The sequence below is a fragment of the Sciurus vulgaris genome (assembly GCF_902686455.1).
Source record: "Sciurus vulgaris genome assembly, chromosome: 5".
In the NCBI taxonomy this organism is placed as follows: Eukaryota; Metazoa; Chordata; class Mammalia; order Rodentia; family Sciuridae; genus Sciurus; species Sciurus vulgaris.
In genome coordinates this window covers 120370085-120396389 of record NC_136465.1, presented here as the reverse complement: position 1 = coordinate 120396389, position 26305 = coordinate 120370085, and the positions used below count along the sequence as shown (strand labels likewise).

Genomic DNA, 26305 nt, shown 5'->3' with positions numbered 1-26305 from the left:
GGTAGCAGATCCCCCTCAGTCCTCAGTCCTCTATTCTTGTCTATCCTGCTCCCACTCTAACTGAACTAACCTTGCAAGAGAGCAGAGGCACGGTCCAAAAAGGCCTCCTGGCAACCTGACTATTGAAGATTTACCTTAAGGATCTTATTGTTTTAATGGTGGGAGGTAAATATGTCATAACTCCTCCGTTTTCCCTTCTGTTAATGAATTATAATCTACCCAAATTCGGTGTTTAAAGTTACATAAGCATCATTCAGATCTTCTGTAACAGCCACTTTCATTTTGGAAAAGCAGCATTTCCATTAAAATGGTGTTATATAAAAAGGTTTTGTGTATGTGCTCAGAAACTGCAGGAACAGGAAAGCATGAGCACTGGTAAGGCGCACAGGCACATACATGTCACGACAGTACTTGGCAAATTAAATTTTGACCGACTTGTCCTCTGATCAGTAGTAAGACCCCATGCATGTTGGGCAATGAGAACTTCAGTATGAAGGTCATCAGTTGCCCCAATTCCCAGGGAACAGAGAGATTCCAACCTTTCTGGAAGTCCTTTCCCTAGCAGGGTGAGTTCCACTGAATTAGGCACATTAGGGCTGGAAGTACTTAGAAGTCACTCATTGCAATCTCACTCTACCCCAGACTTGCCCACCTTGAAAGCTAGCTCCCTTCCTCCCATGTCACCCGTGGAGGTAACAGAAAGACCTGAAATTGAGCTGAAACCTGCCTTTTTGGAGCTACCACGTCTTGGAGACCAATGGAAATCCCTTGCTACAACTTTGAGCAAGGATCTCTTGAGAGTTTAAAGTCCAAGAGAATGTCCTGGGGTCTGAAGAGCAAGGGGGTTGGGCAGCCTGAGTTCACAGAGCAGAAGTCCTCCCTTAGAGACCTCTTTTCAGCTGAGGATGAGGCTATTGGGGAGTGGGTAAGTTGGGAGGATGAGGTGCCTGAATAGGAACAAGTGAATGGCTGAGTAAAGCCCTGCACTTCAGGTCTCTTTTGAATGTGGCGGTCACACAGTCTAAGGTCAGTTCCAGCTCTGATACTCTGGAGTACTAGGTTCGCACCTGCTCCCCATCCTTTTCGGAATTTGATGGTTGTACTCTTCTGTGTGAATCAGTAGGTACTAAGCAGGGCTAAGCAGGAAGTAGGGTAACTGCTCCAGATCTCTCCCACCACGGCCCGTTCCACGTTAGGCTTTTCGTCTAGCCCTGGTTACTCTCGAAAGGGCGGAACCATTCCGCCTTTCTTCTTCTGGTGAGAAGAGCAGTGACATGAACACCACAGCACCTAGCAGGGAAACGTGAGCTTTGGAGTGGCCTTTTAAGTAGTTGGGAAGGGGGTGTGGCCGAGGAGACTGGGAGGCCGCAGCCGGGCGAGGGGGGAGTGGCCCAGGGGCGTGGCCGTAGCGATTGGAATGTTGTTGGGTCTTCGCACCGCATAGTAAAGAGGGGCCACGCCCCTTTTCTCCGAGAGGACCAATCGGAACGCCGGAGCGGTTTCAAGTCTCCCCCGCCAGCCTGCCCGCCTGCCACCCCACCCCCCTCGGGGATTCGCTTTTTCGGTAACAAAATAGCAAAGCTCCGGACCGTCCGCAGTCCAGGCCGCTCACAGGTGGAGGGTCCCCGGGCCTAGGACGCTGGCCTGGAGTGGGAAGCGCCGGCAGGCCGTGGAGAGACCCGGTCAAGAGCCAGGAGTCGCGCGGGGGTGGGCGCTGCAGCCGCGGGTTGTTTATCTGGAGTACGGAGGGGAGGGGGGAGCCTGGAAACCGCCCCGTGTCCCATTTCCTCCTCTTGTTTTCGCTCCGGATTCTCCATGTTGGACCCAAACTGAGGAGCCCGGAGCTGCCACCGGGGGATCGGGGCCGGGGGCACCCGGGGGAGCCGCTGCCCGGGCCGCCCGCCCTCAGTACAGGCCGCCTCCCTTCCCGGCCCGGGGAGGAAACGAGAGGGGGGATGTGAACAGCTGTGGGAGTCGGAGTCTTGGGAGCCGGAGCGGGCCCCCGCCCAGGCCCCCCAGCCCAGCCAAGCCTGCGTGCCCGCCGGTCCTCCCGCCCAGCCAGCCCGGGCCCGCGGAATTGTTAGATGGAACACGGCTCCATCATCACCCAGGCGCGGAGGGAAGACGCCCTGGTGCTCACCAAGCAAGGTAGGGGTAGCAACTTCCCAAAACTTTGCGTCGCCCCCGGGCAGGGAGGGGGCTAGCACATCCCAGAACCCTTGTCTTGGCCCCTCACCTCTCAGGGCTCAGGGCGGGCGATTCCAACCTGACACCCTGGTTCTTTTGCCCCCGCGTCCTGGTCCGCACTCAGACTCGGTGGGGGCCGCGCAGAGCCCGAGCTCTCCGCACCCAAGGGGGAGGGGTGTCATCGCTCAGCTGTCACCGCGTCCTGCAACCCTCCCCCCGGGCGGAGACCGAGTGGTAGAGCTCCAAACATGAGCCCACCACGTCCGCCCCCCTCCAGAGTTGAGGTGGAGGTGGGGGTAGTCACTTTCCTGCACCGCTGCGCGCAGCTGCCCCAGCAACGAAGGAAAGGGTGAGGAGAGATACAGAGGGGTCCCAAGCTGGAATGGCACTGGAGTTCATCACTTGCCAGGGCCCCCAAGCGTGAGGTCGCTCTGGCAGCAGGCAGTGACGGCGTCCGGTGGGACTTGGGACCAAGTTCACGGTCTGGAGGCGGGGGCGGCCGTGATGGGGGAGGGGCTCGGGCCCTGGCGGACCAGACTTGGCCAGCTCACCGCTCAGCGTCGGGCCCAGGACCTAGGCGGCTCAGGGCTCTTGCGCGGCTGCCCACTCCGGTTTTGCTGAGCAAACAAGCCCGACCCGAAGCCCGGCCGAAGCCCCTCCCTGCCCCGGTGCGCTCCCCCGGGGCCGCCGCTGCACACACAGAGCGGCGTTTGTTTAGCCCGGGAGCGGTGTCCCTGGTTACATAATTCGCCGAATGGCATCAGACCCGGCGTGTTTCTGAATCGCGCAGCGAAAAAGTGCGAGTTCTCTGTGGGCAACGACTCGCTGCCCTTGCCTTCCTGAGGGTCAGGTGGAGACGCAAGGGGATTACGGGCCCTTTCCGGGGTGGGCTTGGGGACGCGAGCGGAGTGAGGCCTCGGCCTTTTGCGGGGGCGAGGAGAAGATGGGGACGAGTGTTTGGTCACAGTGGGAGCCCTGAAACTCTCCCCCTCCCCCATGTTGTTCTGGCCTCGAGGAATGTGTCCAAAATAATGGGTAGAATTTCCTTGGGGAATAAGGATTAGTGTCTCTTTTTTTCTGGAGAACTCCTAGGACTGGGACCACTTGGCCGCTGAGGCTGAGGAGAGAGCACGCTCCAGAGCGTTCCTGCCCTCCAACCCCCTCCAACAGGGCATGAAGGACCCGGGCTAAAATGAGGCCTAGAGGCTGGTGGGCAGCCAGCTGCAGGGCCTTACTGGTGTCGCTCCATATCCCTGTTTGGCAGCATTAATCAGCAGGTCACCTTATTCCCGGGGTTCATGTTCCCAAGGAGCTCCCCCCAACTTGCCTAGAGGCAAAGCAGCTGGGGTGGTGTGTCAGCCTCTCTGGAATTCCCTTAGTGGAGGGGGGAGGGGCACTGTTTGCTTTTTGCGTCCCTGCCCCTTTAAATAAGCCTATCCCGAGGAGGAATGGAGCTTTGCCTACTCAGATCCCCTACCCCAAGAAGGCCCCTTTCTGCCTGATCTTGGTGTTGCCAGGATCCCTGCTCTCCTGGCTGTATCACAGACCTGGCTGTGTGACCCAGGCAGCAAATTCACCGCCTCTGCTGGCTACTCTTCTGTGCTGAGCCTAGAAGGGGAGGCTTCCTGTGTTTATAATTCACTGCCAGACTCTTCCCACGCTTCCCAGCTTCATCCCAGGAAAGGACCATAAGCACTAACCAGTGGTGAAGAAAGCTAGATGTGGAAGATACAAAATGGGGCGGTGGTGAGATGCCAGGAAGAAAAACCCTGTGCTTCCTCCTTGATCCTTCTGTCATGCACAGGCCCTGGATGGCGGGGACACACCAGGAGGAGGGAAAACAGAACTGTGAAGTGGGATCTTACAAAGCAGAGCTGGAAGTTTCATCCACCAGGGCAAGTGGCAGGAGACAAAATAGATAACAGCAGAAAGCAAAGCAGCTGGTTCCTTGACAGTGTCAAGTTGCTGGTGTTGGTTGGATTTTCTTGTTTTCTGTGTGTGTGTGTGTGGGGGGGGGTTGATTTGTCCCTCAGATTTATCCTTGGACCAATCTAAATTTTTAAGCCAGTAACTGGGTCTTACCCACCCCTCCCAGTGAAATTTGACTGCATTCCAGAGAAAGCATACCTCTTTCTGGATTGCTTGGGCACTCAGCAACCACCAAGCCAACTTTTTGAACCCCACATCATTTACAAACAGAACTGCATCTTAAAACCAAAACTAGGCTGTTTTACTTAGCTCCTTTAAGAGTTCCTACCCTCCCCCCTCTCCACCACATCCCATCCCCAAGCCCTGTCTACCTTTGGAAAAAGGGGAAGGAGTGTAAAGCAATTTATTAATAAGTAAGTTTCTGGAAAGAAACAAATTGCTCTTAGCTTGAGTAGCTTTTTAGTGAAGTTATTTTCCATCACAACTTTTTCCCCCTTCATTTTTAGCATTCTTTGAGCTTTAAGGCTGTCTGGTTGTGCTGATGATTCAAAAGTAATTACAGTAGGGGAAGTAGAACAAAGTTGCTGAAAGCTTCGATGATAAAAGCACCAAAATTGGATCATCTTCCCAGACAGATGGGTGAAATGGCTTCCTGGTACAGCAAGGATGGGATTGTGTGTAACATCAAAAATAAAAGAGAAAAGTTAATAGCAGTTTGGCAAGAATGGCCACTTATTGCAGCCCCATAGGAGTGTGTCACCCCATTACTGGGAGGTTGTGCTGTAGGTTCTGTGCTTTGATGGGAAAAAGCCAAGAAAACAGGACCCACCCTGTGACCTACCAGCCTGAGATGAAATGGATAGGCAACCTCTTCTCCAGCTCGGTGACCTGCAGCCCTTTTGGGGGAGTTGGAGATAGTTCCTTGTGGGAGAGATTTGATGATGCCCCTTCTTAGGGAGGGATGATGAAGCCCTGGATTCTCACATGTGAAACTGTACAGATTCTGATAGATAATGATAAGAATTCTTCTCAGACTCTCTGACATCCTTAAAAATTAGGGTGGTGGCAAGGTTTTGTAGCTCCTGCTTTCTCCACAAAAGGAAGAAATTCTGCCTCATTTTCTCAAGAAACTGTCCAAACACCTTTTGATATAGAGGTAGCTAAGCCCTTAATGGGGAAAGCTGAAAAAGGAGTCTTGCTGGCCCTTCTTCCTCAGCTGTCTCTGTGGGTGGAGTGCTCCTTGGCTGAGCTGCAGGGCAGGGTGTATGCTTACGCTTGCTCTTCTCTCCAGTCCAGCTTTGGTCTTTTGTACCATCTCAGGCCACTGAGGCTTACCCCTGTGTCTCCTTTGGAGCTTTTTCTCCACTTTGGGTTGGGCCTGCGTGGATATTTCAGCTTGAGTTTTCTGATTTAGGGGAATTCCTCTAACTCGGCGACAAAGTTTGTAAATGCTCAGCATCTGGAGCTATGTCTTCCCCACTGACTTAGAGTCACTGAGCAGTACTTGGGAATTCCTGTGAAAACTTCCTCAGGGAGACGGCATAGTGGTGGTATTTGTCTCCTCCCTCTCAGCTAGAGACAGCTTGAGAAAAATTAAAGAAATGAAGTGATTGTTTCTTTTTTGTGAACTTCCCAAATACTTTAGGGTGGAGTTTGTTAAAATGGTAAAAACTATAGAAGTCACATTTCTAGCCCAGGTGAATCAATGTTCCCAACTTTTCTGTGGAGAATTAATAGAAATGTTCTTAAATATGGGAAAGACAGTATGTAAATATACGTGGCATTGTATATGTACACACATCTTCCCTTCATTTTTCCCCCTCAACTTTCTTCCTGCTAGCTTTTGGATAATTGTCTCTTATTTATTGTCTGGGAAGTTTGAATCTTGGATTGGGCAAAATAATATCAAGGTAGTGTGCAGAGGCAGTAAAAGTGTTCATTATTATTGGGGAATAGTTGTTCCTGTAACAAAATAGGTGGTTTCAGGGCTGGGTTCAGACCCTATTCTACCTGTTGACAATGAGATTTGACAAATCACTTTAGTATTCCAAGCAATTTATCTGTAAAATAATAATAATAATAAGATCTACCTTTCTATAGTGCCAGCTACTTAGTAGATGATTGGTAAATGTTAATGTCCTTTTTTTTATGTAGCTAGACTGCCACACAGTTCTCCCTCTTCCATTTCAAGGACACATAGGTTAAACAGCAGTCATGTGGGATTTACTGTTGTAGTCAGAGGGTACACCAATGTGGGGTTTTGGGCCTTCTGGAAGAATCAACCTCTAAGGCTTACACACATCCTTCCTGCACAGACCCCTTCTTTATGCCAGTGTGACTTGGAATGGAATTTTATCTGCATGTGTCTTGAGTAGCGCTTGTGCCTTGGGACTAAAGTCATTTTGTCTGGTGCCTGGGCATCTGGGAGGAGGCCAGTGAGTTATATGCCTTATATAAGTCTCTGAAGTCTTAACTAAACCTTCACAGCAGTTGTGGTACCTCCCAAAGATGGCTATAACAATACTCAAGAGGACTATGTGCCACATTCTCATATAGTTTGCATTTGCTTTGAGAGTTAATGAGCGCTGAGAAATTCAGATTTCTTTTAAGGAATCTTAATAACAGGAAAAAGAAACAGTTTTTGAAGAGAAATATTTTTTCTTAAGCTATGCCTTCATAGCTTTGGTTTGGAGATAGAACATTGAGAGAGCACAAAAGTAGCATTAAACTGCTTTTCATTCTGTCTCAGGCTGGCCAGATCTAGGAAGCTTAGAAATTAATTCACTTATGTGTGGGGGGCAAATATGGGGTGTGGCTCTGACATAATTCTCTCCTTCTTCTGAAGTGGGGGATAGTTCCCAACTGGGATGCAGATGAGCACATTAACATGCAAATCTTATGAAAGAAGTAGTAGAAATCAAAGTGGAAAAGTTGATTTCTTAGAACTGGAAGCCTCTCTGGACCAGAGATCAACTAAAATAGAGTTTCTTTGTCAGCAAAGTGCCTAGCCCTTTAGGTCTGGATGTGCCTGCACCAGTGGGTATTCCAGGGGGCACCACAGTTTCCCTCTGGGCGGAGGTGTACATGCCATGTTTTATTGGTTAGCTGATCTCTCAATAGATCTGACATTTCCTTTCCCTCCTAGGAGCTCTTAAGCTCCACCCCCTTTCCCGCCCCCAAACCAGCCTTTGCTCTTAATCATTTATCTCTGTCTCCTCCCCACAATACTGGAGATTGAACCCAGGGCACTCTACCACTGAGCTACATCTACCCAGTCCTCTTTTATTTATTTATTTATTTATTTATTTATTTATTTATTTATTTTTTGAGACAGGGTTTCTAACTTGTGAACTTTCTGCTTCAGCCTCCCAAGTGACTGGGATTATAGACATGCACTACCACATTTGATTCTCTTCTGTCTCTTGACATAGTTTTTCCATTCTGTCAAATTTGCTCTTTCCCACCTGTTCCAGGGAACAGACATAGTCCCAACCCCAGTGAAAACCAAGCAGACTTATGGGAAGACATAAATTGCATAACACAGACCTATGGGAAAGGACATTGCATCCCAGCTCTTCTGTTTCCATAGCAGAATAGGGTGGATCCCCTCCCACAGCAGCAGAGACCTGCAGGGAGAGCTGACTCGGATCTTTTGATTTATGTAGGGAATAGAACAAGTGACCCTAGAAAGGCAAACCAGGCCCTGGGCATGGATTCTTTGAGACCTGCAGATACTCTAAGCCCTCAGATATGGTGGGGAGAGGGGCCAACAGGACTTTGGCTGAATCATGTTCCAGTCTTGGAAGGGCTGGTTGGAGACCCTTGGCAATTTTAGACATTGACACTCAGCCAGGTACATACATCAGAATCTCCTGTGACACTTGCTAAAATTACCGACCCCCACCTGGGACTTACTGAATCATCAGAGCATGACAGGTGGGCCAGGCATGCATGTGTTCCAAATGCTCCCTGTGATTCTGACAGGTGTCCTCGGAGAAGAGCCAGGTAAGCACAGCAGTGGCTCCAAATGCCTGTTCAGCCCTGAGCAGGAAGATTCCCCTTGGGGGTCCAGTTTTACTGTTTGTTAAAGATCCTATGTTCCTCAAAGGGAGTCATAAAGTTTCCTGGGTGAATGGACAGAGTAATGATCCTTACTTACCCAGTAATGGTCACAGCCAGTATTTATAGAGCACTTACCATGGGCAAGACACTGAATTTTCTAGAATATTGTATCTAGTACCTCATTTAATCACCTCAGCAACCTTATGAGGTAGCAATTACTTGACAGATGAAAGAAGACCTTTACCTGAGGGCATAACCCTACAGTCATCCAGACTTTGGACTATAAGAGTCCAACCTTAACCAGCCCCACAAGCCTCTCATTTGCATTGGCATTCCATTTTTTGGAGTGCCTTTGAGTTCACTCCCCAGGTGATCTGAAGCCACCTTATAAAGGACCAGGCAGAGGAGACCTTTTCCCATTGACCTGTGAATAAACTGAGCCCTAGAGCTGCTGGGGCATAAACCAGTTTTCCTGATTTCCAGCTCAGTGCTCTCTCAGGTGGACACAGCTATACTGTTTGGCTGGACCTAGGTGAAGCTGAGGAGTGTGGGAGGAGTGGGTGAGTGTCCCTGGAGGTAGATGGTACCTTGGCACACTCTTAGCATGGCACTGCCTTCTTAGTCCTTTTGCAGAGGCCTGCTACAGGAGGAAGGAATTTGTAGGCCAATCTCAGTGCTTGGTCCTGTCACTACCTCTGCATGACCTCTGAAATGAGCAAGAAAAAATCTCTATTGTCCCTTTTAGTGTGAATGTTTTGAGATTGAAATTTTGAGTATGGAAGTGCTTTGCTCTTAATGACTGGCAGCTGAAACTGAGCTGTTATTAGTGCCAGGATGCTCCTTGAGTTCCTTTTTATTCTCATGTTCTGAAATGTTTTACAAATGAAGAAACTGAGGCCCTAATTGCATTGCTTATGCATAGAAGAACTGAGGTTTGTTGTTGTTGTTTTGGTGCGTGTGTGTTTGTGTGTTTGTCTCAGTGCTGGGGATGGATCTCATACATGCTAAACAAGTGCCCTACCTCTGCGCTGCATCCCTAGGCCCCAGAGCCAGGTTTTAAAACTTTGGATAACCACTATTTTGTTCACTGGTCAGAGGGTTCCCTTACTTGCCTGTGTCTTTGTTGCCCTTTCTCCATCTCACCCTCATGCAGCATGTAGGCTTACATAGCTGGAGGAGAAAGAGGCACTGGTTTCTTCTTGGTTTTTGACTAGAGCATTCTAGGAGTCAGGGGCAGAAAACCAAGGCATGAAAAGCAGCCATCACAAGGGTGTTTGTGTCCAACGTGTCAGGTTTCTGTTAGCTCTCGGGGACCTGCTCAGCACCTCCTCAGGAGGAAACAGGCTCAAGTTGACTGATTTCTAATCCCCTACAATACTGCCCCTGCCGTAGCTGGTGCTGCATGGGCTGGGGTATCCTCAGAGGCAGAGGTGGGATCTAATCCTTAGAATCCGCCCCCCACCCCCTTGATAGCTACATCTCCAGCCCTTTTTTAAATTTTGAAACAAGGTCTCACTGAGTTGCCCAGGCTCACCTTGATTGGATCCTCCTGCTTTAGCCTTCCAAGTAGCTGGAATACACCACCATGCCTACCCTACCAGCCTTTAGAGTTTTCTTGGATGGCATCTTAGGTTTGTTCTCCCCCCAGGACTCCTCTGAATTGGAGCTAGAGGACTGTGCCTGCTGTTAACATATCTGTGAGGAAACTTCTCTGTCTCCAGAAAGTAGGGGACCCCACACCAGTACATTTTCAAAGAATGTTGGAGTTACCTAGTAGGCTGTTTTGCCAGTAACTCCTTTTGAGCCAATTCTGAAATCAACAGAGTATGTTGATCATGCTTTAGAAGTTGCCAGGAGTCCCTTCCTCCCAAAACTGAATCCTTGAGAGAAGGTCCCTAAAGTTGAGAGCAGCGACCAGATTGCTAAAGGGTACAGGAAAAAGACAGGAGGCATGGTAGCATGTGACCTGTGACCCCAACCTCATTCCACAGGTAGCATTAAGGATCCAGGTCTCAAAGAAGTCCTTTCTTAGAAAGAAGACATTCAGGGAGCAGGACTGTCCCAGTTACTGACCACAAGGAAAGCACTAGTGTAGAATGTGCTGGTATGAACCAAACAGTTTGGCTTAACCTGCTTTAAAAAAAAAAAAAAGTCCATGCAGTCAGAGTCACAGCTACTTTTTTAGAATTTTGGGATCTGGGCCTCAGTTGGGTGAGACCCTGCTTGCCTGTTAGCTGAAAAGAACAGTGTCAGTGTTTGGGCACTGTGAAAAGAGGTCCGTTCTCCCTGTTGTTGCCAGTGTTAACCTGTGTGGGGAATGACTAGGCATCTCTTACCATCTTTTGTCTCCCTGCCCACTCACCTGCTGGTCTAAGACGCCCTTCCATCCACCTGGCACTTCAGCTCCTGCCCTTAGCCAAGGCACAGATGCCCTTTGCCAAGAACCTGGGAGGACTCCTCTCCACGGGGAGCCCCAATCAGATGTGTCTTGGCCACAGGGCCCAGGCAGCTGGCCAAGAAGGGCCGGAAATGCTCCAAATAACTCTCCTTCCTCCAATAGCTAAGGAGAGAGGCCCCTCGGAGAGGCCATTTTATAGCAATAGCCAGACTAAACCTTTTGCTGTGGAGAGATGGGAGGTAGTGGGGAAGGAAATACTTTTCTGTGGGGTAAACCAGGAAAGTATACTTGGATGTAAATGGGCTTGCTAAAATTCAATAGCCTGAGGTTTTCTTCTGCCCAGTCTTGAGCGGATTTCCTGTGAGGAGTTCCTTTATTGGGATACCAAGCTGTGTTCTTGGCAAACAGTGATATGTGAACCTGGACCTGACCTTCAAAAGAAGGTTAAAAATAGTGTAGTCCTGGTAAGGCTGGTGTGTGTGTGTGTGTGTGTGTGTGTGTGTGTGTGTGTGTGTGTGTGTGCGCGCGCGCGTGCGTGCTGGTGGACCACACATGCTTCCTTGAGGCAGAGATCAATAATAGTGTCCTTATCTGGTGCTTCTTGAAGCAATGAGGGGAATATACAGGGAGAGGACAGTGTTCACATCAAATGTGACAGCCTTACCTGCTTTCCTTACATTCATGGAGTACTAGTCAGGAGTTTTATATTTCTGGAACACAAATTGTGGTAGATTTGGGAGAAGGTATAGAGGTTGTTTTGACTTTTCAAAATCTGCTTATAATGAGAGTTTCCAGGTGATCTTCCCTTATCTTGTGTTCTTGTACTTCAGTCCCATGATGGGCTGGGAGAGCTTCTAGTTCACTGTTGCTGGTCCCCTGGAATAAGACCCATGATGTCACCAATTAGTGATCTATGGTGAGTCCCATGAATAAGGTGCAGGATGTTGCCAATTAGATAATAATTAAACCAAGCATAGCATTTGGTCTCAAGAGTTTGCACAGTGCCTCACTCTTAAGTTTTGTTTATCCTTTCAGTCCTGAGTGAGGTCTTTCTGTTATCCAGTTTATGGATGAGGAAACTTGGCTCCAAGAGGCTGTATGGTTGAATTAGTAACTGGCAGAACCTGGACCTCAGCCCAGGCAGTCATCAGAGTAGAGGGAACACTCTTGCATCCCCCTATTCTCTGCATCCTTCCTCAGTAGGAAGTCTCCAGCAGTAAGCTTGTGGTTTGGTTTCCCTGTCTCCAGCAGTAATGCCCACCTTCTTCTTGCATCAGAGTTGGCTTCTTCATCAAGTCCATGCTGATTCTTTTAGACATTTAGCTCTAAACCAGATATCTGGAGCAGTGAGAGCAGATGCACATCAGCTGGGCAGACAGAAGGACTGAATGCCCACAAAGAGGGTAGCAGCAGGGGGATGAAAGGAGGAGAGCAACTGACCGTGGAACTTCATGGTACCCACTGGAATCCTGCCTTCCTTCATTGGGAAAGCCATATGGAATGAAATGCCTTCAGGCCTGTAAATCCTCTTGTGTCCAGTGTTCCTTTTCTGGGTAGGGAGGCCGGTGCCCTCTCCTCATCATACTGAGAGGTTAGAGAGTGGCCTGCACTTCGCTTCAGGGATACAATGCTGAGTGTTGGCTGAAAGGAGCCATTAAACACTGATAACAAGTTTCAGATCCCACTCTGGTGTGTGGTTCCAAATCCACCAAACAAAGTGGGTCTTGGGTCAGAGCTCCTGGTTCCACCCTCCTGCATTGTAACCCCAGTATCTGCTGGTCATAGCAGGTACAGAGAAGGAATGGGAGTGGATTCCCTTGGAGTGGAATTCCAGAAACTTGTACTATTCCCTGTGCCTTTGATGGGCTGCCTAAGATAATGTAAGAAAGTAAGGGGCGGGACCCCAAACTGATCTTTTACCAGCTCAGCCCATCCTAGAGAGGAATAGAGCAAAAGTTCCCAAGAAAAGACCTCAAAAGTGCTCCCAAACTTCCCAGTAGTTGCATGAGTAATGTGCATAATGTCCTTGTACTGTCAAAGGCCCTATAGGATAATGGTTAGGAGTCTTGACTGGATTCAGGCAGATCTGGGTTCAAATCCTGGCTCTCCTGTTAAACTACTTGCATGACCTTGAGCAGATTACTTAACCTGTCAATGCTTCAGCTTCCCTTCTGTAAATTGGAGCATTAGTGCCTCTTAATGAATTTGTATTGAGGATTAAATGAGGAAACACATTTGCCCAACAAGTGCCTAAAACAGGTCTGGCACATTGTTAGTGCTCAGTAAACATGACTGGGGCCCAGAAAGACTCAGTGACTTCCCTCAGGGACTCATCTCCTTTAGTGCCGCTTTCCTCAAGGATTTTTTTTTTTTTTTTTTTTTTTTTTCTGTTTCCAGCTCTTCCGGGCTGTTGCAAACTAGTAGAGATTTCCCAAGTCCTAGCTCTAAAGTGACAAAGACCCTGAGACCCTTGGAGTTACTCATACAGCCAATCAAAAAGTTTTTGAGCACTTGGTACATAGAGGTCAGAGACTGACATATACTGGGGTGAGGCTCTTACAGGCCCTGTGGGAAGGCAGCCATGTTGTGGGAGGCTGAAGTAGACCTGGATGAATTCTCAGGAGTGGTGTTTGTAAAGGTAAGGAGGACATACAGTCTGGAGAAAGGAGGGGAGAGAGGCCCATAGCAGAATGGGAGTGAGGGATAATGGGGGTATTGACCTTGCTGTTGTGGATCTGGAGTATTCTGCTTTAAGCGCCTGCCCCCAAGGTCAGAACATTTGTGATCTCTGAGGCACAGGGGCTCCCAGTCACATTGTGTTTTTGAGAAGACCCTCATTTAATGCTCCGCAGAATCTAAGCTCCCTGTATAAGACCGAGGCACTTGTGCCTGTTGGACCTCCTGCAGTGGATGCAGGCAAGGCCTCTCCATGGCCCCAGCCTGCTTCCCCTTTCACCCTGCTGCCTCTCAGGATTACTCAGCCTTCACAGTGTCTGTCACTAAGATGCTGAGTGCATTCCTGACAGCCTCTCTTCAGGAAAGAACCCGGCTGTGTGGCCTCTTAAGAAAGGTTACGTGCTGGGTTAAGCCTCCAATTGTGGTTCTGCATGAAGAAACCATAAACCAAAGGAAAAGCTATGGTTCAGCTTTGGTCTTGGAGCTTTGTGTCAGTGTCTGCCTGAGTTCCTGAAGTTGAAATTTAATGTGGGCCAACAGGCAGGTGGGGAAGCTGCCCTTTCCCTCTGGTTTTTGCATAGATTTATAAGAATAGTGTGTGTGTGTGTTGGGGGGGGGCAGTCCAAGGAACCTCACATGTCTTTAAGGACTGGGCTGTGCTCAGAATTTGGTCTCTGAATCAGGAGCTTTGAGGACTGTCTCCAGCACATCTTTATGACAAAATCCCCCACCCCACTGCACCCCAAATCTTGGGTTTTCAGGTCCAGGAGCTTAAGAGTGACATCTAGGCTTTGGAGTTAATTGCTGGATAGACTATCATTTTCTAAAAGGTTCCCAGCAGTCATACCAATGTCAAGGGCTCTGGCCTAACCAGGGAAGGGAGGGCAAGACCTCTGGACCCAACTGAAGAAGCTTGTGCTGCACCTGTCAAAAGTCTTTGCCTTTCTCTTGAGCTGAAATCTGTTGTTTTTTGGGTGGTGGTGACTTACTTTTACTGCTATACAAGGACACTTCCTCCCCTTGGTCCTGAAAAGTTTGGTTTTCTCTCCTCCTGTTCAGGGTCACAGGCAGCCCAGTAACTGGATATTCATTGGCTCTCCCATCACCCATGTGTACAAGAGCTACCTCAGGGAAGACTGAGGACTGAACTGAGCTGCAGGAGTTCCAAGTGGCTCCTGAGTGGCCCCACCATATTGCCTTCCCAAGGAAGAACACATGGAAGCCTCAGTGGCATGTTGTTTCCTTTGCTCCCCCTGCAAAGACGCAGGCGTTTGCCCTCTGTTTTAAACTGGAATGGCTTGGGTTTAATTCTTAGGCCAATCTCCACTCAGGCTCTGGGAGAGTCCTGTGGCAGGGACCATTCTGAGAGTGGTTGTGCAGCGCCACCTCCTGACCACAGTACCCATTGTGTCTCCCCAGCCTTGCACAATAGTTGAACAGTCCGTCTAAAGAAAAATGAACTTGCAAAAGATATTTCGAAGTCCATTTCTGGTCAGTCCTACAAATGCCATAGTTTTTTTGTCTCTGCTTTGCCTTTCTGGGGCTGCTTTGCAAAGCCTCATTTTCAAAGCCCAAATTGCCAAAGTAGGGCTAAGCAGCTGTAGTCTAGAAACTGAGACCTTAGCCTAGGACCAGGGGTTGAATGCTCTTATCCCATGGACTTAATCCACATGTGTTTAACCAATCAAACTCCATGTCTCTGACGGAAGGGAGCGTTAAGGAAAGTGGCTAGAACATAGGATAGAGATAGAGTGTGAATCTTAAAAAAAAAAAATGTATCTTTTTTTCTTGGGGTTTTGGCTGTTCAGGAGTTTCTACTTTGGAGTTTCTAGTCTGGAGTTTTTTATGCAACCTAGACTCAATTCTACTGCCACTTACCCAGCATCTACAGAAGCCAACATTGCAGCTCCACTAACTCAAAGGGGACTACTTCCTTGTCTAAAATGGTATTGCTGGGACCTACTTTTAGCCAGGGAAGATTTATATCTTTGAGAATTATTTTTAGGGCACGTTCAGTGTGTTGCAACCAAAGCAACAGAACATCTAGGCTCTATACCTGGCTCATCTCCCCTCACCCCCACTGCTGCCCATGGGATGAATAACAAATTCTCTGCAGCTTATGGTCTCCTGTTGCCCAAACTAAACAGGGGTTTCCTGCCATTTCTGCTGTAAAGTGGAAATAGTGAAATACAGACATGCATGTTTCACTGTTAACTGTATGTGGTTGTTCACCAGGCATATACTGTGTGCCATGGTGGAGTACAGACTGAAAGGGATGCAGGCAGAGAATGGTGTGTAACTGATGCCTCTATCATTCTTTCCTCTTTAGGCCTGGTCTCCAAGTCTTCTCCTAAGAAGCCTCGTGGATGTAACATCTTCAACGCCCTTTTCTGCTGTTTTCGTGCCCAGCATGTTGGCCAGTCAAGCTCCTCAACTGAGCTTGCTGCGTACAAGGAGGAAGCCAACACCATTGCCAAGGTAGCTGGGTAGGGTGATGTGATACAACAAGGAAGGGTCTGCTGGTGGAAGATTCCTGCAGACCACAGCAAGTGGGCAGAGTAGCCTTGCTTGAGTTTGTAAAGATCTCTGACTCAGAGGCCCACTCTCTATCTCCTTTCTCTTGCTTCCTGTTTGTGATTATGCCATCCAGATGCCCCTGTGGTTTCTAAAGATCCCTGCAAAATCCTTTGCATGTATTGTCTCATGTGATCCACACAGCAACTCTGGAGAATTCATGGAATTCCTACTTTGCAGCTGTGGAAACAGACTTGGAGTTTATGCAGTCTCAGAAGAGTTTATGGCTAATCAGGGGTAGTATCAGAATTCAAACTTAGATTTTTCTTTCTGTAAAGCATATGTTTATTGTTTTCTGCTAGGCAAAGCTGCCATCACTATTTTACCTGACTTGCAGGGAACCAAGGAATTGAAACTCCGCCATACTCTCTTTTTTTGTTATTGTTGGGCTTTTTTTTAATAGTTTAATGTATTTTAATAACAAACTTACAGGAACAGCACAGGAGACAGACAATATTAAAAATATATATTTGCTTGTAGGACCACTCAGAAAGTATAGTAAATAAATGGAAACTTCTGTATGATAAAAATGATACAACATTTAGTTGCCATCGATAAGAATTTTACTTGTTTTGAAATAATACAAATGCTGGCATTGTCCATAAAAATCTTAACAGGTTTATTTATAATTGTTATAATGTTGAACTGCTGAAATTTATTCACTGGAACGTTTTGACTTGTCTTAATCTTTTACATCCCTGTGTTTGTTAAAACTTCACACAAATGAAAATGGAAAAACTCCTGGTACCTGATTTCTGTCCTCCATTTTTCCACTTGTAATCATATATTTGGGTGGTTTTTGACTCCATGGAGGGAAAAATCTACTAGTCAGAACTGCCAATTACAGGAAGAAAATGAGAAAAAAAAAAAAAAAAAAAAATTTTTTTTTTTTTTTTTTTTTTGAGAATGAAATGTTTCCCATCACAGTGGATTTTTTTAAAAAATTTTTTAGTTGTCAGTGGACTTTTATTTTATTTATTTATATGTGGTACAGAGAATCGAACCCAGTGCCTCAGTCATGCTAGCAAGTGGTCTACCATCACAGTGGATTCTTAAACACACTCTCCATGTATGCAGCATGCTAGTTGTCTTTTGGCTTAATTGTCACATATTTGGCATGGATAGCACACAGGTTGGTATCTTCAAGAAATCCAACCAGATAGGCCTCATTCGTCTCCTGCAAAGCACCAGTAATTGCACTCTGGAAGCAGAGATCTGTTTTGAAGAGGGAGCATTCAGATAGTTGAAGGGGAGTTTGCAAATCAGAAGTTCAGTGGACTTCTGATAACATCCAATTTCACGGAGTGCCATCTTACCAGACTGTAACAATGTTGTAAAGGGCATACTCTTAGAGTGGCTTTTATAACAGTTGTTGCCTGAGAGCTTTACTACCAGTCGACTTGTAAGCTGTCTGCTTTGTACATACCGTAGTAGAGAGATCTCCTTACCCCACTTTTCCTTCAGCTGGAGTTCAGTGAACTCCAGATGGTACCAGCATTAAAGAGTGACAACTCTGCCATGCTCTTAATAACCCTTCCAGGAGTTTTCACCTGCACCTGGTGAGGCATTTGAAAATATGTAGGTATTTTTGATTGTCTAATGACCAGATGATATGTCTGAAATTTTGAGGGTGGAGCCAGCCCTGACCAACAAATATTACTCTGCCAATGGCATCTCTATAAAACACCAAGGTCTAGCTGTCCTTTCTTTCTCTGAAAACCACACTAAAGACATGTTTATCAGTGAAAAATCATTTCATTATCCAGTGATGAGAAATGGTTACATGAAGTGCAACATGACAGTATTACTAAGCAATTAATTTTTGTGAAGAGTGCTCAGTAACATGAAGAACTGTTGAGTTGCAACATTAAACCAAAAAGCAGATTGTGAAATTATGTAGTATTAATATTATGGAAAAAAAAGATTGCTAAAACATACTTGAAGGAAACATACTAAAATGTTAATACTTGATTTTTGTAAATGCTAGGTATTAATTTTTCTTTGAGGTTTTCATTAAGAATAGTTATAACAATTTTTACAGCCATATCATGGCAAAAAGTGGGGGGGTATCTTTCTGATATCTGTACTCCAGCTCTCCTCACATTTTGGGTACCATAATGGCTTCACATTGGCTTATTTGGATGTTTTGTGGCACCTCAGTATGCCTCCCCATCTCCTCAAGGAAGGCATACAACCCACATGTTCTTGAAGAGAGGCTGGGTTTAAGAACTAAGCAAGTGGTTGAATAGCCACAATAGGAGTTCAGGATTTGGTTCTGCCTCTAACTTTATGTCCCTGCAACAGCCACTTAAGTTCCTTGTTTCTTATTTTGTCCAGCTGAGAGGTGGTGACAGCCAAGAATAGGAACATTGTGTTTTCCATCTCTGATCAGGTCTAATGTGGAAAGGAAGCTCTGACCTTTCCTCTTTGTTGACCAGCTCCTTAAAAAAAGTCACTTTTGTTGGGCTGGGGATATAGCTCAGTTGGTAGAGTGCTTGCCTCACAAGCACAAGGCCCTGGGTTCAATCCCCAGCACCGCAAAAAAAAAAAAAAAAAAAGTCACTTTTGTTATGTGAAGAGCTTCCAGGTGTCTGGTTCTTGAGAAGCCAGAAGCAGTGGTTTGGATGTGGGTGAGTTGGCACTGATCACCTCCTTCTCTCCCCTAGTCGGATCTGCTCCAGTGTCTTCAGTACCAGTTTTATCAGGTATGTGAATCTGACTGACCCTGTGATCTCTGGCTAGCCTGGTGGGTGGGGCAATGCCCTTATTCCCTTGCTGAGAAACCGTTCATTCTAAATATTTGCTAAGAGCCCACCATTAAGTTTTGTGAATAGCTGGTGCTACACACCCTCTTCCTGCAGTGTTTAGCCCTAGTTGCCACCTCCAGTGTCCAGTTCACTTACTAGGCCCACTGGGAGGCTAAAACCAAGAACTCTACTCCACCTCCTCTGTTCTCTGCCTTTAAGTGGTCCCTGTCCTGGGTTGGTGATTCTGGCTCCAAAAACAACCCTGCTCTTCCTACAGTTCTGCAGCAGGGAATTTTGGGGCTTTTTTGATGGGTACATCTCAGCAACCTGGCTCTGGTTTTAGATCCCTGGGACCTGCCTGCTCCCAGAGGTGACAGAGGAAGATCAAGGAAGGATCTGTGTGGTCATTGACCTGGATGAAACCCTTGTGCATAGCTCCTTTAAGGTAAGGTGACATATAGCACTCTTCCTATACCCATCTCGGGCCCATCCTTGAACCCAACAATTGCTGTGAGGCAACCTAAAGGTGAGAATAGCTGTGACTAGAAGGGAAAGGCCAGGTCACTGTAGTGTCACGGATATCTAAAAATGTTATCCCCCAATCATTGCCAACAAGCTGCATCTGCCTCCAACCACATAGCAGAGATAGCTGCCGGTACTCCACACAGGAGAGACATAGAAACATCGTTCATTCAGCTTTGGCCGTGCCCTGGTATTTATTATCAGGATATTTGTTAACCCAGTGAAGCCCTGAAACTGAACTCAGGTAGAATGTGGCTGGTGAGTGGGGTACTGAGTAATAGAGAAAACCAGAAGGGACCCTTAGTGGACTGGCCAGAAGGAATTTCCTGAAGTCTTCCAAGATCTGCTTCTCCCCACCCCTCCCAGGGGTATGGTGGGGCTTCCTGTCTATATTTCACATGCTGATATTATTAACTTTTCTGCCTTCCAGCCAATCAACAATGCTGATTTCATAGTGCCTGTAGAGATTGAGGGGACCACTCACCAGGTAAGCTGCCTGCCTGGTCACACCCAGCACAGAAGGTAGGGAATCTGCCTTCTGCTTCACCTACACTGGGGTTCTCTACCCTCCTCAGGGCTTGTGTTCCATCAATTGATCTCTTTTCTATAATTTCAGCTACTCCTATTTCATTGGTATCTTTGACACTCAAGGCTTTGTCATCTTAAAAACAAACAAAAACCTTTCAGCCCCTCTAGCTGTCACCCTTTTTATCTTTGTAGTCAGGATGTTTGAAAGAACAACTTATTTAATAACACTAATGTTTATTATTTATTAATCACCATCCTTTCGTGTGACCAGCACTTAGGGATTTATTACATTTGTCTCTATTCTTGAATAATTGGTGTGTCTGCTTGGTATAAGCATCTCATTGTCTATGAAACTTTCTCTGATTTCCCTCCTCTTGGTTTCCTATACTGTCTGCTGCCTAAGTAACTGCTCTTAGACATTTGTCATAGAGCACTTGACTCTAAGTAGAAGTAGGCTCCCACCCTGTATAACCTCCTCTGTATGGGATTGAGGATCATGTGAAAAACGAAATGGTAGAAAAAGACCGTTTACCCAAAATGCTTGGCCTGCACATCAGAGGCCATTGGAACCTGGTAACCTATATACTTGTTTACATGACCTGGTCAAATAGTAGAGGAGGTTTGAGACTTCCATGGGTTGTCATCATGTCCCTCCTCCATTAGAAGGTTTCCACATCACCACCCCAACTAAGGGGCTCTCTCAGACCCAGCAGCCCTTTACAGTCTAGTTGAGAATATGAAATATGTAAGATCCGTGGAGAAAGGAGGAAGGCATACTTTCAAATAGGCATATATGTATTGTGACCTCCTGGTTAATGAGGAGGGGCATGAATAATAAAAAAGGGATGTGGCTCAGTGGTAGAGCTCTTGCCTCGCATGTGTGAAGCACCACATAAAAAGATAAATAAAAAAGGCATTGTGTCCACCTACAACTAAAACGAATATTTTAACAAAAGGGGCATGAAATTAAAATGAGGATGGACTACCACCTACCCAAGGTGGGTTTTGAGCAAAGAGTGGTAAGGGGAGGCCAAGCTTGATAAAAACCCAGGAAGAAGGAGGGGCTTGTTGTGGAGGTTGAAAAAATGAGAGACTAATGGGAACAAAGTTGTGGATGCTTGGAAGAGAGGGTTCTTGCAGAGTTAAGAGAGGTCAAGTGAGTTGATGGCCAAATTGGGCCAGCTCTAGAAGGGAGTTAGGGTATACTGTTTGAACTAAGGAATGGTGTGGATAAGAGGGACTTTGAGGATGTAGTTCTGGAAGCACTTGTGTAGACACAGGGTAGGAAGCAGTAGGACACGGACTGATGGGGAACCTGTAGCCAAAGAACCTTTTAGAGCAAAACATGCAAGATCATGAAAGGTGGATACTGGTGTTAGGATTAGCTGAGAGGTGTGAGCATAGAAGGGGGCAGTAGTGTGCTACAGCATGACACAGCAACTGTGGTCATCATGTACTTCTTCTGGTACAGTTCAGAGAAACCAAGTGAAGAGGTTTTAAGAAGTATCTGTGTCCTTGCCTGATGGGAACCTAGACGGACTGTCCTGCTGGAACCAAGGACAGAAAGCTCCCACAGAGGCTGTGGCTGGATTCAAGTAATCCAGGATAGGCTGTTTCCATCCGTGAGGCCTATTCTTGATTACTTGTTTCTGGAGGCAGCTAATGGTCCACCGCCAGAATCAGGGATGGCTCCTTGGACATGGTGTATGCGTTTCTTTCTGAGCTGGGTTAAGATTGGGACTGCTGAACCAGCAGAATCCTGGTGAGGGATTGATGCTAGCCTGAGCTGGAGCAAAAGGTTTCAGCCCACTGGCCCAAGAGATGGGATGGGGGAAGTTGACCTGTTTACTACTTTCTGTATCAGTGGTGAAAGAGAACGACACGTGCGGCTTCTGCTTCACAGGACATCTCCAACAAGCCGCTCTGCTTCTCCTCAGGTATATGTGCTCAAGAGGCCTTACGTGGATGAGTTCCTGAGACGAATGGGGGAACTCTTTGAATGTGTTCTCTTCACTGCCAGCCTAGCCAAGGTACCTGTGGGTGGAAGGGGAGGAAAAAACAGATAAGTGTGGCAGCTATAGGCATGGTCCAGCAGCTGCCTGCTGGTTCTCAGGATGCCACAGGGGGACCAGGACTGCATCCAAACCAAGGCATCCTCTCTCCTTCCAGTATGCCGACCCTGTGACCGACCTGCTGGACCGGTGTGGGGTATTCCGGGCCCGCCTGTTCCGTGAGTCCTGTGTGTTCCACCAGGGCTGCTATGTCAAGGACCTCAGCCGCCTGGGGAGGGACCTGAGGAAAACCCTCATCCTGGACAACTCACCTGCTTCTTACATCTTCCATCCAGAGAATGCAGTGAGTGGTCCAGACAGGCATACATGGCAGGCCTTGGGAGAGGGAGTGGGCTGGGGGACTGAGGTCTTCACCAGAAGAGCACACTACCCCAGGCCAATCCTACAGCTTCCAGGGGATCCACAGTGAGAAAAGGAAGAAGTGGTAGCCAGGAGATTGACACTACCTTTTTCCTGCTCCAGGTGCCTGTGCAGTCCTGGTTTGATGACATGGCAGATACCGAGTTACTGAACCTGATCCCAATCTTTGAGGAATTGAGTGGAGCAGATGATGTCTACACCAGCCTTGGGCAGCTGCGGGCCCCTTAGCCTTCCTGCTTCCAAGCAACGGCCATCCCAGTAGGGAACTTTGCTACACTGTGCCTTTTTGATCAGCCTGACAGACTGAGTGGAAGCTGGGGCACCTCACCAAATGGGGCCTGGAATAGGGAAAATTGATTGGAAAGAGCTTTAGGGCAGGTTAGGTACCGAATGGGCAAATCAGACCAACGATATCTAGAGCTACCTGCTTCCTGAGTTGGGTTTCCAAGATGTGTGTGTGTGTGTGTGTGTGTGTGTGTGTGTGTGTGTGTGTGTGTGTGTGTGTTTTTTGAGTGTGAGTGTATGTGTGCAGGTGTGTCTTGCGGTGAACTGTGGCCTTGGGATAATTCAGTGTTTCAGTGGAGGAGAAGCTGAGAGATCAAGACTCTTCCCAAGTTAGTTCATCTCTTCTCCTGTCACCACATGAGCCACTGAGCTTTACAGGAATGAAGACTATCACAGGCTCCGTTGCCAAACCACGGCCTTCCCTTAGTGTTGTAAGGCCTATGCCAAGGAGAAAGGAAGGGCCAGAGGCTGCTATGGATGCCCCAGGCACACTTCCTAAAAACTTTCTCCAGCCAGCTGCTGCAGACAAAAAGATGCCATTTCTGGGAAGATGAGAACTCGTTTCCAGAACCAGTACCCCTGCGACCATCATCAGGTCCTGTGCCCACCAGCTGCACTTGCCTCCAGCTGAGTGCCTGCCGTGGGCCCTTTCTATGTCTCCCCAAGGCTCAAGCTCTGGGCCTGCCTTCCTCACCACCTAGCCATAGTCTTGATCCTGTGGGGAAGGAGGTCTTCTCCTTGCCCTGGAAGAGGACATATAACTTATTTCCGTTCTTGACTCCATTTTAAAATTCTCTTTCTAAACATGGAGAGTTGGGCCTGGTTTGTTTCTGGAGCTACAGTTCTGGACCTGAGGTGAATGGGGTGGTGCTGGAGGTGAAAGATTAACCCCCAAAGCCTGAATGTGCATCCCCTTGGCTTGTAGAGGAGCTGAACTTCTTTCCTAAGTCTGTTCTTCAGGGATTCTCTGTTGGTGCTGGCAAAAGCACTTCTGTTTCAAAGGCCAGGAAGGACTCTCTAAGGTGCCCCAGCCCCTCCCATTGCTTGGGCAGTGCTCTTTCCTATTGTTCTCTCTTGAGACCTGTCTTGTGCCAAGCTCTGTGTGTTCCAGCCTTCATCTATCCTGGCTATCACGCTTCCTCTCCTGGGCCTAAGAATTCTTGCATCTCCAGGACTGAGGGGAAAGGGGTCTGTTGTCATTTGGTTTGTCATCTTCCTGCACTTTGGGTGTCTTTTGCTTTCAAAGGTTCTTAATCATGAATGCTTCCACAAAATGGAAGTTTCCCCAGGGCAGAAAACAAAAGGGGAAGTGCTGCTGCAATTAGGAGCACAGGAGGCCCCCCAAAAGGGCCTCACCTCAGCATCACTGCCTTAATCCTGGCCTCCTCCCCAGGGCTGGGTGGGGTTCTCTCCTCTCTTCCCTCCTTCCCCTGGGGTGGAAATGAGTTCCTATCCCCATCTCTGTTTTCCCTGGAGGCAGGTGTCATCAATCATTTGTGAATTGCTTTAGGTGCAGGGACACCGCCCACTCAGGACTCATTCTACTATCCTCTTTTAGTTTCCCCACACTTAGTCTACCCTGAAAAACTAACCAATCTGATGAAGGCCAGGTGGTGGAGCAACAGCTCAGGGTTCTGAGTTGTTCTGGCTGGCTAGCTTCTTTTTGCAGTGTTCCAGTGCCACCATCCCTCCTTGTCCCAAGGTTGTGAGACTTTGTCTTTTAGCATCACAGAACGGAACAGAATCCCCAAAGTTTATGTGGTCATTTCCCCCAGCATCATTCCCAGATCCCTGTGGGATCCTGACACAACTGAGGGGAAGAGTGTTCCAGGTGCTAGTCAGGAATGCTATCTCCTGATGGAAAGTAGAAGCTTGGACTCTAAGGCCAGTTATGGCTTCAGATCCAGGCGCTGGCCTTAGTGCTTCCTGCCTGGAGACAGGAGGGGCCTCTTTCCAAACCATACCCTGAGGATTAACCCTGTGGCCAGGTCTTCTGCCATTTGACCCAGCCACGCTTTCCTTATTTAAGCAATAAGAAGCTCAAAACCAATTGAATTTTTAGGGAACTTTTCTGCCCTCCTTTGACTCTCCATGTTTTTCCACATGGAGGAAGAGGCTGTGCCACCCCCTTTCCTATCAGATTTATCTGAGTGCTTAGAGCATTACCCATGACCAAAGCCCAGGCTGGCTTGGGGAGAGTATCCTGCATGAAGCCTTGCTTTATAGAACTTTCTTGCCCACACATAGGACTTCCATAGAAATGCCATCTCCACCCCCACCTCTTAACTTTCCCAGAAAAGCAACTTGAACAGACCCAACAGGCCATCCGTGTGGACCAGAGCCAGCCTGAAGCTGCCATTGCCATCCACTTTGTAGTTCCACAGTATGTTAGGGGCAAGTGATTGCAATTCCTTATAGGAATCAGGCAGACTCGTTTTTGGAAGAGGGCAAGATTGGAAGGGAGCCAGCCAGTTCATCCCGCAATCTGTCGAAACTGGTCTTTAGGAGTCAGGCCACCATGCTTAGTGTCAGCATGAACTCAAGCCATGCCAGGAATCTGCCCCCTGCCAGGTTCAGTTCTTTAAGGTGCCTCTTCAGGGACACAGTGTGTCTCTCTGATTGGGCTTCTAAATCAAAAGCCTGATGTTCGTGTCCCTCTTATAGGGGGAGCTTTGGACACAGGACCAGTTTGGTAAAGGGTCAGGTAAGGGTTTTCACTCTGCACATTGTAGAGGGGACACTCTGTAGGCCCATGGGTCCCTTACTAGAGAGGTTGTGTGAATTTGCCTTCAGTTAACTTGGGACCTTCTGTTTAGCTCCCTCCTGCCTCCCAAAGATTTTTTGTGTAAATGTGTAAGCTCACCTCTTTAACAGTGGCCCAGAAACTTCTTTATACTAAAAGCATGGGAGTCTCAAGGCAGTCATTCCCTGGGAAATGGATCCCATGCAATTCTGCTGCCCCTGTCCTGTTCTGAGCCCTCATTAGTAGGGCAGCCCCACGAATGGCTGTTTATGCATAGTTTCCCTGCCAGGCCAAGTGAATGAGAAAGGTAAGCCCATTTTCCCTTCAGATCTGCAGTTGGTTATTTAACCACTGTTGTCCTTAAGTCACCTTTTTTGTGAAATGGGGACTTAGTCTTTTCTTTTTCCTTATTCTTTCTTTTTTAATGCCAGTAAATATCTGCATATTCAACTGGGAGGAGGTCAAAACTCTAGCCATCTGCCCCCTCCTTTAATGTTCTGGGACCCTCTTCTTTGGCCCATAAGCTTCTTTGCTTGTAATTACCCCAAGTTTGCCACATTCCTGTTTCGAGATGCCATTTGAAGGGAGGTCTGCTTCCCACTGTGACTGGGCTATGGGATTCTGACTACCTTGCTTCATGATTTGATAAATTTGTTGTATTCAAAAACTTGAAATGTAGGACGCCATTAAGTGTCTGTTTATATTTTTGGAATATTTGTATTACTTACAATTCATTAATAAAAGCAGGTTTTAAAAACCTACCTGGGAATGGGAGCTGCCTCCTTAACTTGCCATTGTTGATTGGGCACTCAGCAGGCATCACCCTTCTTGCAACCCCTCAATCATGATGAAGTGGAACAAGCACTGGGCTTCAAAGTTACAGCAGTGGGAGTACATTAGATCTTCCCTGCCCCTCCTTTGGAACCAACTCCATTGCCATCCAGATATTTGACAAGCTTATGCTTGGTGTCCTATTAACTGCTGGGCTCAAACCAGAAACCCTAAGGAAAGTGAAGGCTTGAGTTTTCTGTTGCCCTTCCCTCATGTAGCGAAACCAGAAGCCCTGAAATTCAGAGCCCAGCATTCCTGGCAACATAGTAGGCACTCAAATACTGATTGGACTGATGGATGACTGGTAGAGACTCCAAGGAGCAAAATGTTACTGACCTCTCTCCCAAGCTGCCCCTCCCTTTGAGAAATGCCAGAAGCTTCTCAGGCTTTG

The 26305-nt window shown here is 47.5% G+C and overlaps 1 protein-coding gene across 1 annotated transcript; it reads left to right on the top strand.

Annotated features, from left to right (window-relative positions):
• Nucleotides 1-1570: 1570 nt before the first annotated feature.
• Nucleotides 1571-25844, top strand: CTDSP2 (CTD small phosphatase 2). The gene is made up of 8 exons (XM_079139178.1): nucleotides 1571-2148; nucleotides 15582-15730; nucleotides 18493-18531; nucleotides 18917-19018; nucleotides 19526-19582; nucleotides 21561-21653; nucleotides 21793-21978; nucleotides 22158-25844. The coding sequence occupies exons 1-8, from the start codon at nucleotides 2085-2087 to the stop codon at nucleotides 22281-22283; spliced, it is 816 nt and encodes a 271-aa protein (XP_078995304.1). The 5' UTR covers nucleotides 1571-2084; the 3' UTR covers nucleotides 22284-25844.
• Nucleotides 25845-26305: the final 461 nt, after the last annotated feature.